The sequence below is a fragment of the Styela clava genome, chromosome 13, assembly GCF_964204865.1.
Source record: "Styela clava chromosome 13, kaStyClav1.hap1.2, whole genome shotgun sequence".
NCBI lineage: Eukaryota > Metazoa > Chordata > Ascidiacea > Stolidobranchia > Styelidae > Styela > Styela clava.
In genome coordinates, this window is record NC_135262.1 from 12,154,514 (window position 1) to 12,169,065 (window position 14,552).

Sequence of the window (14,552 nt, forward strand, 5' to 3'; positions counted from 1 at the left end):
GGGCAACTAGCGAAGTTGAATGATGCGCTTGGCAGTATAATTCATTATCTGGCTTTCTATCTTTTTGGTCGGGAATATATGCTTACAATATAGGCACCATAGAAACTAAAAATCGAATGCGGATTTCTATTAGCCTGGGATGGCTATGTCTGATAAGTATGTGTATGCACAATAAAAGGGTTTGTTTTGTATTGGACTGTTTACCTATTCTTGGAACTATTGTGGCCCGCGAACAATGCAAAAAAATATTTGTGGCCCGCGGAGCCGACAACATTGGACCACCCTGGTCTACACTATTTGAACTTTAAAAAATTAAGATACCCTTTAACGTATTCGAACAGTTTTCATCGTTCTATTAGCCTTTAATATTTGAAAAATATAAGAAAATAACAACTATGTAAATTTTCCTATCGTAGACCTGTTTATTTTAAGAAATGGAATGATAATTTTATTCATCAGTGATGTTTTATTTTTAGTAATTGGACAATGCCCTAATCGTGACTAGAAATAAGTATTAATATGTCACGTTTTCTGGCGCCGTTACGTTGTAATACAGCCTTTTGTTTCTCGAACTTATCCATTGTACTTGCGCGATTAGAACACGTATCTTGCCTGTGACTAAAATTTCGTTGTTTACGCAAATTTTTGAAAATTCTGATTATGATGAATTTATGATGTCATAATATATTTACGATACTGATATCATAAATTTAAATTTTACAAATTGTGTATAGGATTTAGATCATGGTTGTTGAATGTAGTTAGCTCACGGCTGCGTCACTACGCTTGAGTGGTAATAGGCTACGTCAGGGGTGTGCAACCTTTAATACAGGAGGGCCAGATACAAGTAACTGGGTGAATCCGCGGACCGCATCTAGAAACTCTACCTACGAAAGGCTCTGGATACGAAAATATTGCTCCGGCTAACGTAAGATTTTTTACATACGAAAGGCCGAAAACCTAAATTTGTTTATTTTAGGTTAATTTTATGCAGTGCTTGAAGAATGGTTGTCCTATTCCGATATCGCAACCTTCGAATATCGTTTTTCGTGTTTATAAGAATGCCCAAAAGGGGGACATATCCTATAATCCTAGCGCCGCCGTCCACGTTTTGATTTAAAATATTTTACAATTATTTTATTTTTTATCGTAATCGAAGGCAGCCATGTGCGGTGCGGCAATAAATTATCCCCTGCCCGTTTGTTACCCGCGGGTACGTACAACGTGTTGCTAGCGAAATTCAGTGAGAAGGCGATGATACGCGCGTAACAGTTAAGACAAAAAAATGGAAAAAAAAATATTGAATTTTATGTGTGTGTGTGCTCATTTTCGTACATTATGTACTCTCTTAGCTGTCAACTTTTGCTGCCTCTTCCCACCACCTCCGACCACCGTCCTCTTACTGTCCGCGGTCTTCGTTTAGCCTAGTCGGCCAACGCCAAAGGTAAACAAACGGTTCGTAGTTTTTATTCGGTATTTCTCTGTTCTTTCTTCTTTCCATGTGTGCCTTTTTTGTTGATTATGCAGTAAATCTAATTTTAACATGAATTTTTTACGTGTTTTAACCATTATTGTAATTTATACAAATATTATGTTTAGTTCTGTGGAGGCTTAGAATGGATTATGGCATTTACAGGTAAAATGCGTCCCTACTTACGGAATTTTCTACCTACGAAGGTTATTCCGGAACTAATTAATTTTGTAGCTAGAGTTTCTACTGTAGTTGCAAGCACAAAAAATTGTTTCTTTTCGTTATTGATCTTATTGTTAGGGGTCCTTGCAGAACTGTTGAGTTAATACGAGAAAATAAAGAAAATTCGTGTGCAGCAAGACTCTTGAATTTAATAATATAAAGAAAACTGCTATTCAAACTGATTGTCACACCGACTTTAAACGAATTCGCTGAGAAATACGTTTTTATAAGATTGTGTATATTGCAAAAGGATTTTGCTTGCTAGTTTTGCTAATATGACAATGGCACGTAGGTACTGGTAAAAGCTTTGTGACGCAAAGAGATTGTAATTGCTCGCGTGTACCAGAATAACTAAGCAAAAAAATTCGCACCATTCAAAATTCGCACTTCTCCGCGGGCCGCACAAATTTTATTTACGGGCCGCAGTTTGCACACCCCTGGGCTACGTCATCGTTTTGCTATGTGTCGAATCTTGGGAAAGCAAATTCGGTTTGTTATTTTTGTGTTCATACTATTTTATAAACACAAACAACTAGAAAAATGTCATGAGCATTCACATGCTCGTTTGAGCAATCCTGACCGAACTCGCACATCTATTTTAAGATATAACAGGGTAATAGCCTAACAGGGTACCACTGGCGTCAGTCAGTGATGCCTGCGTTTCTACAAAAAAAATATATCTTAGCGGATCCCTATCACGCCAGCTAAATATTTAACTTGTTATCAATATTAACGTGTTTCCATATAAAATGGAAAGTATTTTCCACCTTTCAAATATGCTTTCGAACATTCCTGCTTCGGTCGAAAAATACCACAACCCTATAGTATCAAATAGTTATGGTGAGTGAGAATTGAATTCGAACTCTTTCATGTTGGAATATTCTTCATTATGTAAACAATTGTGTTTACTTATAGGATAACCGAAAATTAATTGGAACTTTTCCGGTCTAGAGAAGAGACTATAAATTTGCTGTCGAATAGAAGACCAATATAAACACCTATCGCAATTGAAAGTTGTGGCGAAATCCTGTGATTTTTGATTTTTTTGTGATTCGAATATTTTCAATTTTGTGCAATTGAATTTATTTGAAAATTATTCAAATTGTTTTGAACTGTCACGGTACCGAGAGCATAGTTTTAAATTTATTTAAAAATAAGAGAAAAACATGGAAACTTATCGCAATTAAAAAAAATGCGGTGACATCCTGCTAACTTTTTGAGGCCAGTGCGTGACTAGCCCACAATTTTCTTGTTGTGGGAGATGATTTTTTCGACGTTTATTCGCTCCTTACGATCGGGACATGGCCAGGTACAAGAAGTCGCTGATATCTAACGATATCTTTTCCCATGGCTTACTTCGTTGACGACGTCATCCGAGCTATGCAACATTTGCACAGACAGACTTATCAACTCGCATATAAATTGCACCCATGGGCGTTTAAATCCATGTACAATTGCACTCACGGGCATTTGCACCCATGGGCGTTGTATTTATGGTCATTTGCAACTTTGCATTCTCATCCACCGTTTGAAGCATTAGGCATTTGCACTCACGAACATTTCACCCACGGCTCACGTAGCGTTTGAACCAATAGACATTTGCACTAACGTACTATTACACCCAAGAAAATTGCACACCTGAACATCTGTACATACGAATTTCGCACCCATGGATATTTACACCAAGGACATATATATGCACAAGTGTAATAATAACTAACTGAAATAGATATATAAACTTGTCGAACGCAACTAAGATTGTACATACAATTTGTAAGCGGTTATAAATGTATATAAACATTTATATACATATATATATATATATAAATATTTGTTGGAAAAATTTTGTCGGAAACACAAATATTAGTGGGTTGAACATGTCCGTGAATGCAAATGCACGTCGGTGCAACTGTCTATGAGTGCAAATGTTCGTGGATGCAAATGTACGTCAGCGCAACTGTCTACGGGTGGAAATGTCCGTGTGTGCAAATGTTCGTGGATGCAAATGCACGTCGGTACAACTGTCTACGGGTGCAAATATCCGTGTGTGCAAATGTTCGTGGATGCAAGGGTACGTCGGTGCAACTGTCTACGGGTGTAAATGTCCGTGTGTGCAAATGTTCGTGGATGCAAAGGTACGTCGGTGCAACTGTCTACGGGTGCTAATGTCCGTGTGTGCAAATGTTCGTGAATGCAAATGCACGTCGGTGCAAATGTCCGTTTGTGCAAATGTTCGTGGATGCAAAGGTAAGTCGGTGCAACTGTCTACGGGTGTAAATGTCCGTGTGTGCAAATGTTCGTGGATGCAAAGGTACGTCGGTGCAACTGTCTACGGGTGCAAATGTTTGTCAATGCAAAGGTACGTCGGTGCAACTGTCTACGGGTGCAAATGTCCGTGTGTGCAAATTTTGTAGATGCAAAGGTACGTCGGTGCAACTGTCTACGGGTGCTAATGTCCGTGTGTGCAAATGTTCGTGAATGCAAATGCACGTCGGTGCAATTGTCTACGGGTGCAAATGTCCGTGGATGCAAAAGTACGTCGGCGCAACTGTCTACGGGTGCAAATGTTCGTGGATGCAAAAGTACGTCGGCGCAACTGTCTACGGGTGCAAATGTTCGTGGATGCAGAAGTACGTTGGCGCAACTGTCTACGGGTGCAAATGTCCGTGTGCAAATGTTCGTGAATGCAAATGCACGTCGGTGCAATTGTCTACGGGTGCAAATGTCCGTGGATGCAAAAGTACGTCGGCGCAACTGTCTACGGGTGCAAATGTTCGTGGATGCAAAAGTACGTCGGCGCAACTGTCTACGGGTGCAAATGTTCGTGGATGCAGAAGTACGTTGGCGCAACTGTCTACGGGTGCAAATGTCCGTGTGCAAACGTTCGTGGATGCAAAGGTACGTCGGCGCAAAGGTTCCCGAATTTATATGCTAGTGCTAAAATCTATCGGTGTAAATATATGGGTACGATATCTGTGTTGGGTGCAAAATTATGCAGGTGGAAATACCCTGGGTGTAGAATATGGGTGGAAATATACGAACTATAGTTTAGGGACCCATATCCAACACCGGAATTTAAATATTAAAACCATAATTTCAAATTGTTATACATATTTATTTAAAGTTCAGTGGTATAAAATAAACAACTTAAAAATAAAATAACTTACACTCATAATAAAAAAAAAACATTCATAAATTTTCTGTCAACAAAATATATCAGACATTTATGTAAATAAATATGAATGAACTTTAATAACACAAAAATCGATCGCTATAGATTTATCATGATTTCGGTTCACAGGCGTGACAGCTTAGTTGTATGCGTTTTAGCATCTGTCTTTAGTGATTGTTCACCGATGGCTATTCCTGACCCATTATTCACATGAAGCCCGGGCGACAAAAAGATGCAATTTTAAGATTCGATATATATCTCTGAACAAACCCAAACTGTTGATCATCGTTGAATTGCACTTCACAATATTAGAGTAAACGGAATTTCAGAAAGTTAAAAACTCTCGTATCTTTGGTTCCTTCACTTCCAACAGAGTTTTTCACAAAGTTCGCATGAAATATCAACGCGAATTCTCTTCTTGCCCTTTCCGCGTGTTTTGTTGTGCTTTGATCGTTTTACTGTAAACAATAAAATCAAGAGTTCAATATTGCATATATATTTATGTCGTTATATGGCAAGGTGTTTTTGCTATGGTACGGCTAAAAGTAATACTACTCCCAACCAACGCAATGTAAATTTACGAATATAATTCAATAGTAACAGAATCTTTACCTCTGTTCAGTGCAACCTCGCTATTGTCTTCGATGCTCCTTTTGAATATCGTTTGTATTTTGCAACTTGAAAACATTGTTTTGCACGTTTGACGGATACTTGGAGCACATGATGCCATTAACTTCTTCAGAAATTTTCTACAAGAAAAAAAAACAAGTATGTTATTGAGTATGTCAATTTCGTGATAAAGTGAAACTATTTTTTACATGCCTCAACAAAAATTGAAAAACCGAAGATATATAGTTTACTTAGCTTGGTGGGATACTCATGCATTGTTTAATTGTGTTTGTTTTTAGCACTAAGGCTTATGACAAGGTCGTGCTCGGGTATTTGATGCCGCGGGGTGATGTGTCAATATGAAAACCGCGAATTCGCGTGAATTTTGGAGGAAAATTAGAATTGTCCCGCTTCGAGACATCGTGTGGTTAACAAGCCGGAAATTTGATCTACTAATAAATCTGAATCAAAATTAATGGGATTTTGCCAACATTTCATTTATTCGTTTTCTTTCTGATTTTCCCATGTATGCTGAATTAACATATTGCCACGTTTGGATGATGGATATAACTGTTTTAATGTAAGGTTATCAACCTGTAATTGAATGGTTTCGACGTGGATAAGCAATCCCAGCATATTGCTTTCATGTGGTAAAATTAAAGATCATTTATAATCGTGAGAAATTATCAATTTTTTTTAACAGGAAGTACGATTTATAAATTAGGTAATTAAATTGTTTAATTGAAAACATTTTCACAAATTATCACACTACCACTTAGACAATTATATTCTATAAATAAAATCGTTTAGAAATGTACTAAATTTTAGCTCGGGTTTTTCTGGTTTTCAATGAAATTGCTTCTTTATACTGTAAGTCGTTAGCCAGTAATGAAATCAGTTATTTTTGGCTATCAAAATAAAATGTTGAATAAAACTTTTCTACCCTCCTCGATCAAAAACAAAACAAGTACATTTTACTTGGAAGTAAAGTACTAGCTAGCAACCAATAAAATACTAATTATTACTAACTAATCGAGCCTATATCGTCGAACAGATGGTTTGTCATCAATTTCACTCAATTGAAAGTTTTTCTTACCTTCGGCGTATTCGTCTGCTATTCGGGGCATCTCTGTAGGTACTTGGCTCATCTTCAGCTTTAGCATTGGTGTTATCGTCACACTCTTTTTCCTCTGTTTTTATTCTTTCCTTTTCAGCTGCTATCTGTCGTCTCAAAAGTTTCATTTTTCGTGCCAAAGTTAATCGATTCAACGCAGCTCTTTTGACCGACATTGGCGCAGAAGACACACATGCGATGACAACTGCTGTCATTGCAAGTACAGCAATAAAATATGTACTCTTCAACATTTTTGTTTCAATTCGAATTGTTCTATTTCAAAAACTTTACCACGTGTCCGTGATTTTTTGCCTTTACAAAAAATTTTTATTTCTGGCGATTGACAAATAAAATATCTGTCAAAATCATCAATACCGTCGCTTTATATCGTTGATATGAGAGAAAATTCACCTTTTTTTCTCGAATCGTGATCACCGTTTGGTTGCATCTTCAATCCTCTCTCAAGTGTGTCAACGTGGTCAAATTTCTCCGTTTATCGACGTTTTTGTATGATTAAATGTTCGGGATGTAGGAAGAGCCTTGGGCAAATTTTTGGTGAAAATAGACTACACTGTTGCGAGGTTATATCGATGACTTTAATCTGTTATTATTATCAGGAAAAACTGGGGATTTCTCCTGTGGTTTATTTTCAACTTTCGTTACATTTACGTAAGCAACCACTAAATAACAATTTTTACCTGTCAATCGAAATATAAAAGAACTGCTTGCATTAAATTGTTGTTTTTATGTGCGTTGATACAAAACACAACCAATAATATACTTCGGGCAGACAAGTATAATTGCAGGATGTTAAATCACACCATGGGATGAATGCGGGATTTCAAGGGTAGGGCATGTGAAAAAACTTTTACAACATCACGATATCACCACGATAACCTTTTTCTATGCCGACCGTGTATAAATTATGCTATTCAATCAGTCGAGTTGTTTTCAAATTCGGGCTTGATATAATAATTTTTTGATCAGACTTAAAGAAGTTAGCCCGTTTACTCTATCCTGCATTGGTAATCAGGAACTCGATGCTTAGGTAGCAAAAGTATTCACTGCGAGAGAATTCTAATATTCATTTTATATTGGTATTATGTTGATTTCTGCTTCCACATACGTTGTTTTCGCGTAATACTTAGTCTGCAAATTTCATAAAAGTTGGTCCTCCTCACATACGACTGTTTACGAAAACATTATTTCATGCTTGTTTTCACGGATCTATTTATTATATATATATATACACTATCCTAGTTACGGTTATATCATGATTTACAGTGTGCTAACGCACTAACATTAATGTGAATAATTGTAGTTTCGAAAAACAGGGCTGGAGAAGATAGTTTGAAGTTGAACAATTCTGTTCAGATCAATTGCATCTACATACCATCAAATGACGAGAAACACTCTTTTTCGAAATAACACCTGGTAGTACCCAGTAAATGGTTTCGTATTCCATATAATTATGAAATTTTAACCTCCACATTATGCGGCAGCAAGTTTTTTGGTGTTACGTGATTTGATGTAGATAGCATGCTCTGGGCGAGAATTGTACCTAACAAATATGTATGGTTTTCTGCTGGATAATATTACGTAACCACCTCCTCTGCAAAGCACTGGTTACTATTACCAATAACGTGAGTTAGTCAGGATTCAAAAGGGAAATCCCCAATATGTAACCACTGTCACTTGAGAGCGCAATACTAACGCAACGCGACTTTCTCGAGTTTTCAATTGGGAATCTACATGAACGAAATCGGAATGTTGCTTATTAATAATGGGTATTATTACTGTGCGGATACTTTGTCCAGTAATGTTTGTCACCTGCTGAAACTTCAAAAATTAATATATCACATCTAATACTATAATAACATAGGTTTACTGTGTCATACTAGGACGGAGAATGATTTTCGAATGACTAACACATGATTGCGGGTTTCACTCTTCGGATTTTGGTAAATTTAGATGCCGCCGTAAAATCAAATAAACTCGGGGAATTCTTAAGCTGGTTTCGATGTTTCGAAACGTAATGTAGGAATGTATCTAGAAAACAACAGACTCTTTGGATTACCGGATTAAGTTTATGGTATTAGACAACAATTTGCTTTTTTCAATTTATCATTTAGAATCACTTCTACTCCATGGGAGTTCAGAGCTGCGTAGAAAAATATCTATGCGTATAGATTGTTAATAGTATATAATTAACATATTTATTTCATATACAGTATATTTATATGTAATTTAAAATTTTCAATATCGCTTTTCGTGGAATTATGAAGAAATCGTGACATTTTCAGCAAAACAAATATAGAATTCCACCTCCTAGAAAGCGTTGTGGCTTCATTACTTCGTCGGGATTTATAATGAAGTATAAGTCAAATTGATTTTCAAACCAAATTGTGTCATTTTGTGGAGTAATTATATACATTATAAACAGTCTGAAACCCAAGCGACCAATCTAGTTTTTATTGTGGGTTGCCTGTTTCTGTTATTTTTTCAGTATTTACCGCATTTTATTAATACAAAGTAACCACATTCTCTGCCAGACACTGGTTGAAAATACCATTGCTTTGGTTGGTATACTGCAAGAGAAGTTGAAATGCATGGCTTCAAAATAGATGGAAGTTGGCCCTATTATTTTCTAGTTACGTTTTAAGATTGTTGCAAAACATTCAAAATTAAATAAGCTCATATAAATATATATATGAGCATTTTTTCACATTCGGGAACTAGTTAAACGAAATTGTAATGTTGCTTTTTAAATATTGGTGTTTCACAAATGTTTCCGGGTGATGTCTGCCATGCCGTCTGATAAAAAAAAACATTGAAAACTGAATCTATTACAGCATGACATTAGAGGTTTTGATATTATAGGTTCAAATCACTGTCGTGACTGATTATTGTGGGTTTCACTTCTATGGATTTTGGTAAAAATTTGATGACTACCACGGAATTAAATAAATCCGGAGAATTTTTTAATATGCTTTCATACTAAGTTTCGAAAGTATAATTTTACAACCTCTCGACAAGTCTACGTAATTAATTGCATGTTGAAATCTGTAGGTGCGGTTTACATGTCAGCTAAAGAGAAACATATCGTATATAATATAAAACTAAAAAGAAATTTTAATATATACATTGGTATATAATACATGCATATTTATATGTATATACTAATTATTCTCACTTTAATTCTTATTGCATTAAGATAAAAATTGTGATATTTTTAGCAAGACAATTAATAGAAACCCGGTGCTATATATAGGTCCTGCGTCGGATTATGTCATCATGAAAGCGAAGTAAAGTTTTAAGTCAAATATTTGTCGAACACTATAAACATACTGGAATTCAAACAACTAACCTAGTTTTCGACAGCAGGGAGATTCCAAGGGTTTGTTTAAATTGCTGTATTTATCAGAAAATGCGCTGAGGTTATTGGTTGACCTAGTTCTAAGTTCTATATTATTTGCCACATGCCACCAATTATAACAGTTTTAGATAAATAAACAAAGTATCTTGTTTCATTGGGGAGAAGTTAGCGCATCATGGCTCCAAAAATAAACCGAATACACATAGGATTTACTTTCTATTTACCATTATATCCGACTTGTTATTTATAAGTAAATATTTGACTTGAATAAGTTATGAGCATTACAGGTCGCTTTTGGTTAAAATAATGTTTCTTCGTTTCTGATAAAGAGTTGTTTTAATGATTTCAAGTTAGTTTATGATTTTTCAATCCATCATGCGTTCTCGATGTTCATCTTGAATTTCTATCTGGCTGCATGCTTAAAAAACATATGCATAACCCACATATGCTCAGATTTACATTACATTATAGTTTGTAACATCATATTATTAATTGTTAAATTCTACGAATTTCCTGCGGGTAAATCGGTAAGTTTTCCTCGCCTTGAAGAAATTGTGATCAAAATATTAGGTTCATGCATAAGTAAATAGATGAAGTCATGAAAAGATTGTAATTCCGATAGTAGAGTGGGAACGCTGCTGTACTGAAGCGCGAATCGGAATACCGGAACATAATTAATTCAAATAAAAGTGTCTGTAAGTGTACGTAACAAAGATGCTAAACGCCTTTTGAACAAAAAAACGAATTTATTAGCAATTTTTCGATTTCAAGTAAGTATCCTGACAATCACTTGTTGCCTATGAGGCTAATTTGCTTAAACTGGGCATGACCCGTTAATGATAAATTTGGAATTTTGATGTCTTTATTTGCAAGTTCAGGTTACACAAGCCTTTCATTGATCGGCTTATCTACTTGAGAATTATATTAGTATTAGTTAAAAATTTGAATTTCGTCGGAATGCTGAAAGCTATACAACAATGGACTTAATATAAACAAAAACAATCATTGAACATAAACAAAAATTCCGATTGCCCAAAGCGACTAAAATCTAAGTGAAATTCTAACTAACCCATTATATAAACACTAGGGAATAAGTAAAGATAATTTTAGGCGAGGCAGAAATGCATAAACAATTGTACATGCTTAACCATCCTATTTTGTTTACAGGAAACTACCTGAAATTATCGTGAGACTGTTTCTGTTGATAAACTATGAGAGGGAATGTTTTTAGGCAAAATCGGAAAAATCGTATCGGTATTGAAGGTTATTTTAAATGTTATTCATACGTTTTAATTGTATTATATATCAATTAATTTATATATATCAGGTCACTATACATATTTATGCATTCGACTACATTAGTTGGCTAGCTATTTGTGTACATCAAATTTTAAATATTTGAATCAAATTTTGTTAACCATTTTTTACTGTATTTCTCGTCCTGTACTTGTTTCGTACGTTTACATGTTTATCTATGTTAAATTGATGGAAAGTGCATTTGAGGGAAATGAAAAAAAAAATGAATCTATTATAAAAAAAAAATTGTGCGACACTGATACAACAATATTAATTATTTTTGAGCTCTGCTTTTGTGTCTGGGAGCACCCATGTGTTTGTGTTATCCAAATCCCATAAATGGCAGATTGTACGTTATAACAAAAGTAAGCCTGAATCTATTAATCTAAACTCAATTATGGCCCGGCAGTTTCGTTTGTTTAATGTTTACTAAAGTTCTGATATTCAGAGTAAACAACGCAAGCTCCGGTGACGTCAGAACTACTGAAAATAAGTCAAACAATCTATTTTGAGAGGAACGTATCGTACATCATACATTACATGCCGAACTGATTGTGTCGTGCACTGTTTATACGAGCAGGTGCTTAGGAGAATGTGGTCGATTTTAAAACTAAATATAGCGTTTTGATTTTATCGTAATTAATGTTTGTAACTAATTTTATCTGCTTTTATAGAAATTATAGATACAACATCTACTAGAATTAATGCACGCTGTAATGGAATTTCAAAATTGATTATATTTTAAAGAAGTATTATGTCAATAGGAGTGTAATAAGAGATTACCCGATCTTTGCACAAATCCGTAACTACGCCTAAATAGTTGATATATTTATTGTCATGTGGTAATACCGTATCGAGTACCGTCTTTTTCTCCAAAACGCTTTCCCAACGTTGGAATAATATCTCAGTGCTTACAGGCACATACAGGGAAAATTAATCCTGTAATCTTTCGGGAATCCGAACTACTCGGCTTTTACTAAACACAGTCGCTCTTGGGTATCAGTGACATTACTATCAGTACGATTACTATATTCAATATATTGACAAAAACGTTTTGGCTGTGACTAGAGAAATAGGAGAATTATCATTATCCGGAATCACACATTCGTCACTCATAGTTTCACCAAACTTTTTCTATTCGACATTTACATTCTTTCTTGATTTATCTGCAACCCAGGTTGGATGTACTGCTTTTCATCAATATTCGCGAAAAACGTTAAACGGGAACATCGAATTTCCTCTATATTATTCTCCTGCCCAAGCCAACCGCGATACCACGTTTCTAAACAGAAGAAAATCCTCCTTATTCAAAACGGAAGTTTCATGTGTTGAAGATGTAGGAGAATGACTATTTTACTCCCAAAGAAAATTCCAAAGATTTAAGATTACAAACCCACAAATCACGTACTGAAACAAAAGGGGAAGCCAAAAACTTCCCTGTCTGTATAAAAATAGTGAATTCAAATTAGTAAATTACTAATTAGAAGTAAAAGAAATTTACGTTAGAACGCACTGTTTCAATTTTAAATAGAAAGAAGTGCCATATCAACTCCTTTTTGTTTTTTGGAATTTTCTCTTTCTCAGATGTTGAACTTGGTATAGATAGACATTTTCATTGATGTAAATCGATATTTGATAAAGTAGCCTCAATTGCAACTGAAGTCCACCTTATTATAGAATACATGTTTGCATCATTTGCAGTGGTTGACGCATAGAAATTGTTTGCTTATGGCATCCGAACAGGTTGATTATGAGAACTACCAGCGAAAGATCTTCAACACCCCTAAGTAATTAATATTCCCCTGTAATTTTTCGTGCTCTGAGTCATGTTTAAAAACTGACCGTTCACATTTTTGAATGACCAATTGCATGATGTCCCCCCTTGTGTCAACATTTTTTGTCAATCATATTCGAACAGAAAAACAAAATTTTCAGTCAAACGAGTCTGTTTTGAATATTTATAACATATTTGAAATATTTTCTCGAATGATTACGTACAATATAGTGAAAGCGAATATTTTGAGTTAATATCGTATGTGAGAACTCACGTTTCTATTCCAAAACCTTTGTTTATGACGTCAGTAGTAACATAATCAAAACAATTAGTTTCCGTTTGTAAAAATATTTTACCTTCGAATCTGATTTACAATATTTGGAATTTTTCTTTCAAAATCTGGCTTAAAATCCAAATAGTTTTATGAATATATATATTTTGTACTCGTTCTTTATTTGGACACATCTGTTCCACATGTTGTAAAAATCAGTAGAGTATATATATATATATAATAATATATTTTACAGCAACTATAAGCATTATGTATGGAGGTTTCATGCTTTTGCTTCGCTACGAAATCACTTAGTTATACCTGGGATGAGCCTGGGCTCGATCTTTCCAGTCACGAGTGAGTAAATGAATAGGCTAAATCAATTGGCAGATATAGAGGTCGCGACAGCATTGGTCGACTTCATCGCAAATATACAGAAATCTGGCAAGGAAAAATGATTAAATATAATATTAATCATCAAAGTAATTATAATCCTTTTTATTAAAGAATGATTTAAAACGAATATTCAAAATTTTGTTTTTGCCAAGTAACGATCCTGATTAATCTACGACCCTGATGAAACTCCAATTCGTCATTAATTTCAGTTCTGGGGTTGATGTCATACAAACTGATAAATTGCACGAATACTGTCGATGTTGACGACACTTTTGAAGCTTGAAAAATACAAATCTCCCCACTTTAAAAAGCATTGGTCATATCGGGTGTGGATTTAACGAAAATTACGGAATTAATAAAAAAGAAATCGATAGCCTAAATTGATTGACGTCATATGTCATACAATAATCACAAAAGGATTTCAAAGATATTCTTTATAATATACTCAAACATCTCAAATGGGCACGCTTTGACTCAGTTGTTTACCAAGACTGAGTATTCAACGATTGGAACCAATGACGCAAGCTTCGATTCAAGTATTGCAAAATTTACAAGAAATTGGATATTTTGAAAATAAATCCCCAGCAAAATTTATCGGGAAATTTTTACGCGATTCACATTGTTTCATCCATGATGAGGATACCAAGGAGTTATGTCCACGCTCTGGAAATGATCAGTGTGACCACCATAACGACCGATTTGTGGAAAGCAGAGCGTCTTTTAAAATGCAAATTCGCTATTTTTTTTATTAGCTCATACTTTCTCAAAATAATGCACCATAATACTAGAATTTTCCAGTGCAATATGGTTACCAAAATATAAACATGAACTGACTTTAAGTGGTCATAAAA

The 14,552-nt window shown here is 35.0% G+C and overlaps 1 protein-coding gene and 1 long non-coding RNA gene across 2 annotated transcripts; one reads left to right on the top strand and one right to left on the bottom strand.

The window, feature by feature from the left end:
* Positions 1–756: 756 nt before the first annotated feature.
* On the top strand, positions 757–11,437 carry LOC144431335 (uncharacterized). The gene is made up of 3 exons (XR_013479950.1): positions 757–928; positions 5,488–5,633; positions 11,132–11,437. It is a non-coding gene; the product is annotated as an uncharacterized LOC144431335 (long non-coding RNA).
* Positions 4,777–6,959, bottom strand: LOC120332693 (uncharacterized). The gene is made up of 3 exons (XM_039399994.2): positions 6,571–6,959; positions 5,478–5,614; positions 4,777–5,323 (listed from the first exon to the last, which is right to left on the bottom strand). Exons 1-3 carry the CDS (start codon positions 6,837–6,839, stop codon positions 5,226–5,228), a joined length of 504 nt encoding a protein of 167 aa, XP_039255928.2. The 5' UTR covers positions 6,840–6,959; the 3' UTR covers positions 4,777–5,225.
* Positions 11,438–14,552: the final 3,115 nt, after the last annotated feature.

What these genes read in the sequence shown, in the direction of transcription:
- LOC120332693 (XM_039399994.2), bottom strand. Translation starts at nt 6,839, where the DNA reads ATGTTGAAGAGTACATATTTTATTGCTGTACTTGCAATGACAGCAGTT. An exon ending in AGCAGACGAATACGCCGAAG is followed by an intron (nt 5,615 to 6,570) that starts GTAAGAAAAACT and finishes TTTTTCTTGTAG; the next exon opens with AAAATTTCTGAAGAAGTTAA. An exon ending in CGAGGTTGCACTGAACAGAG is followed by an intron (nt 5,324 to 5,477) that starts GTAAAGATTCTG and finishes TATTGTTTACAG; the next exon opens with TAAAACGATCAAAGCACAAC.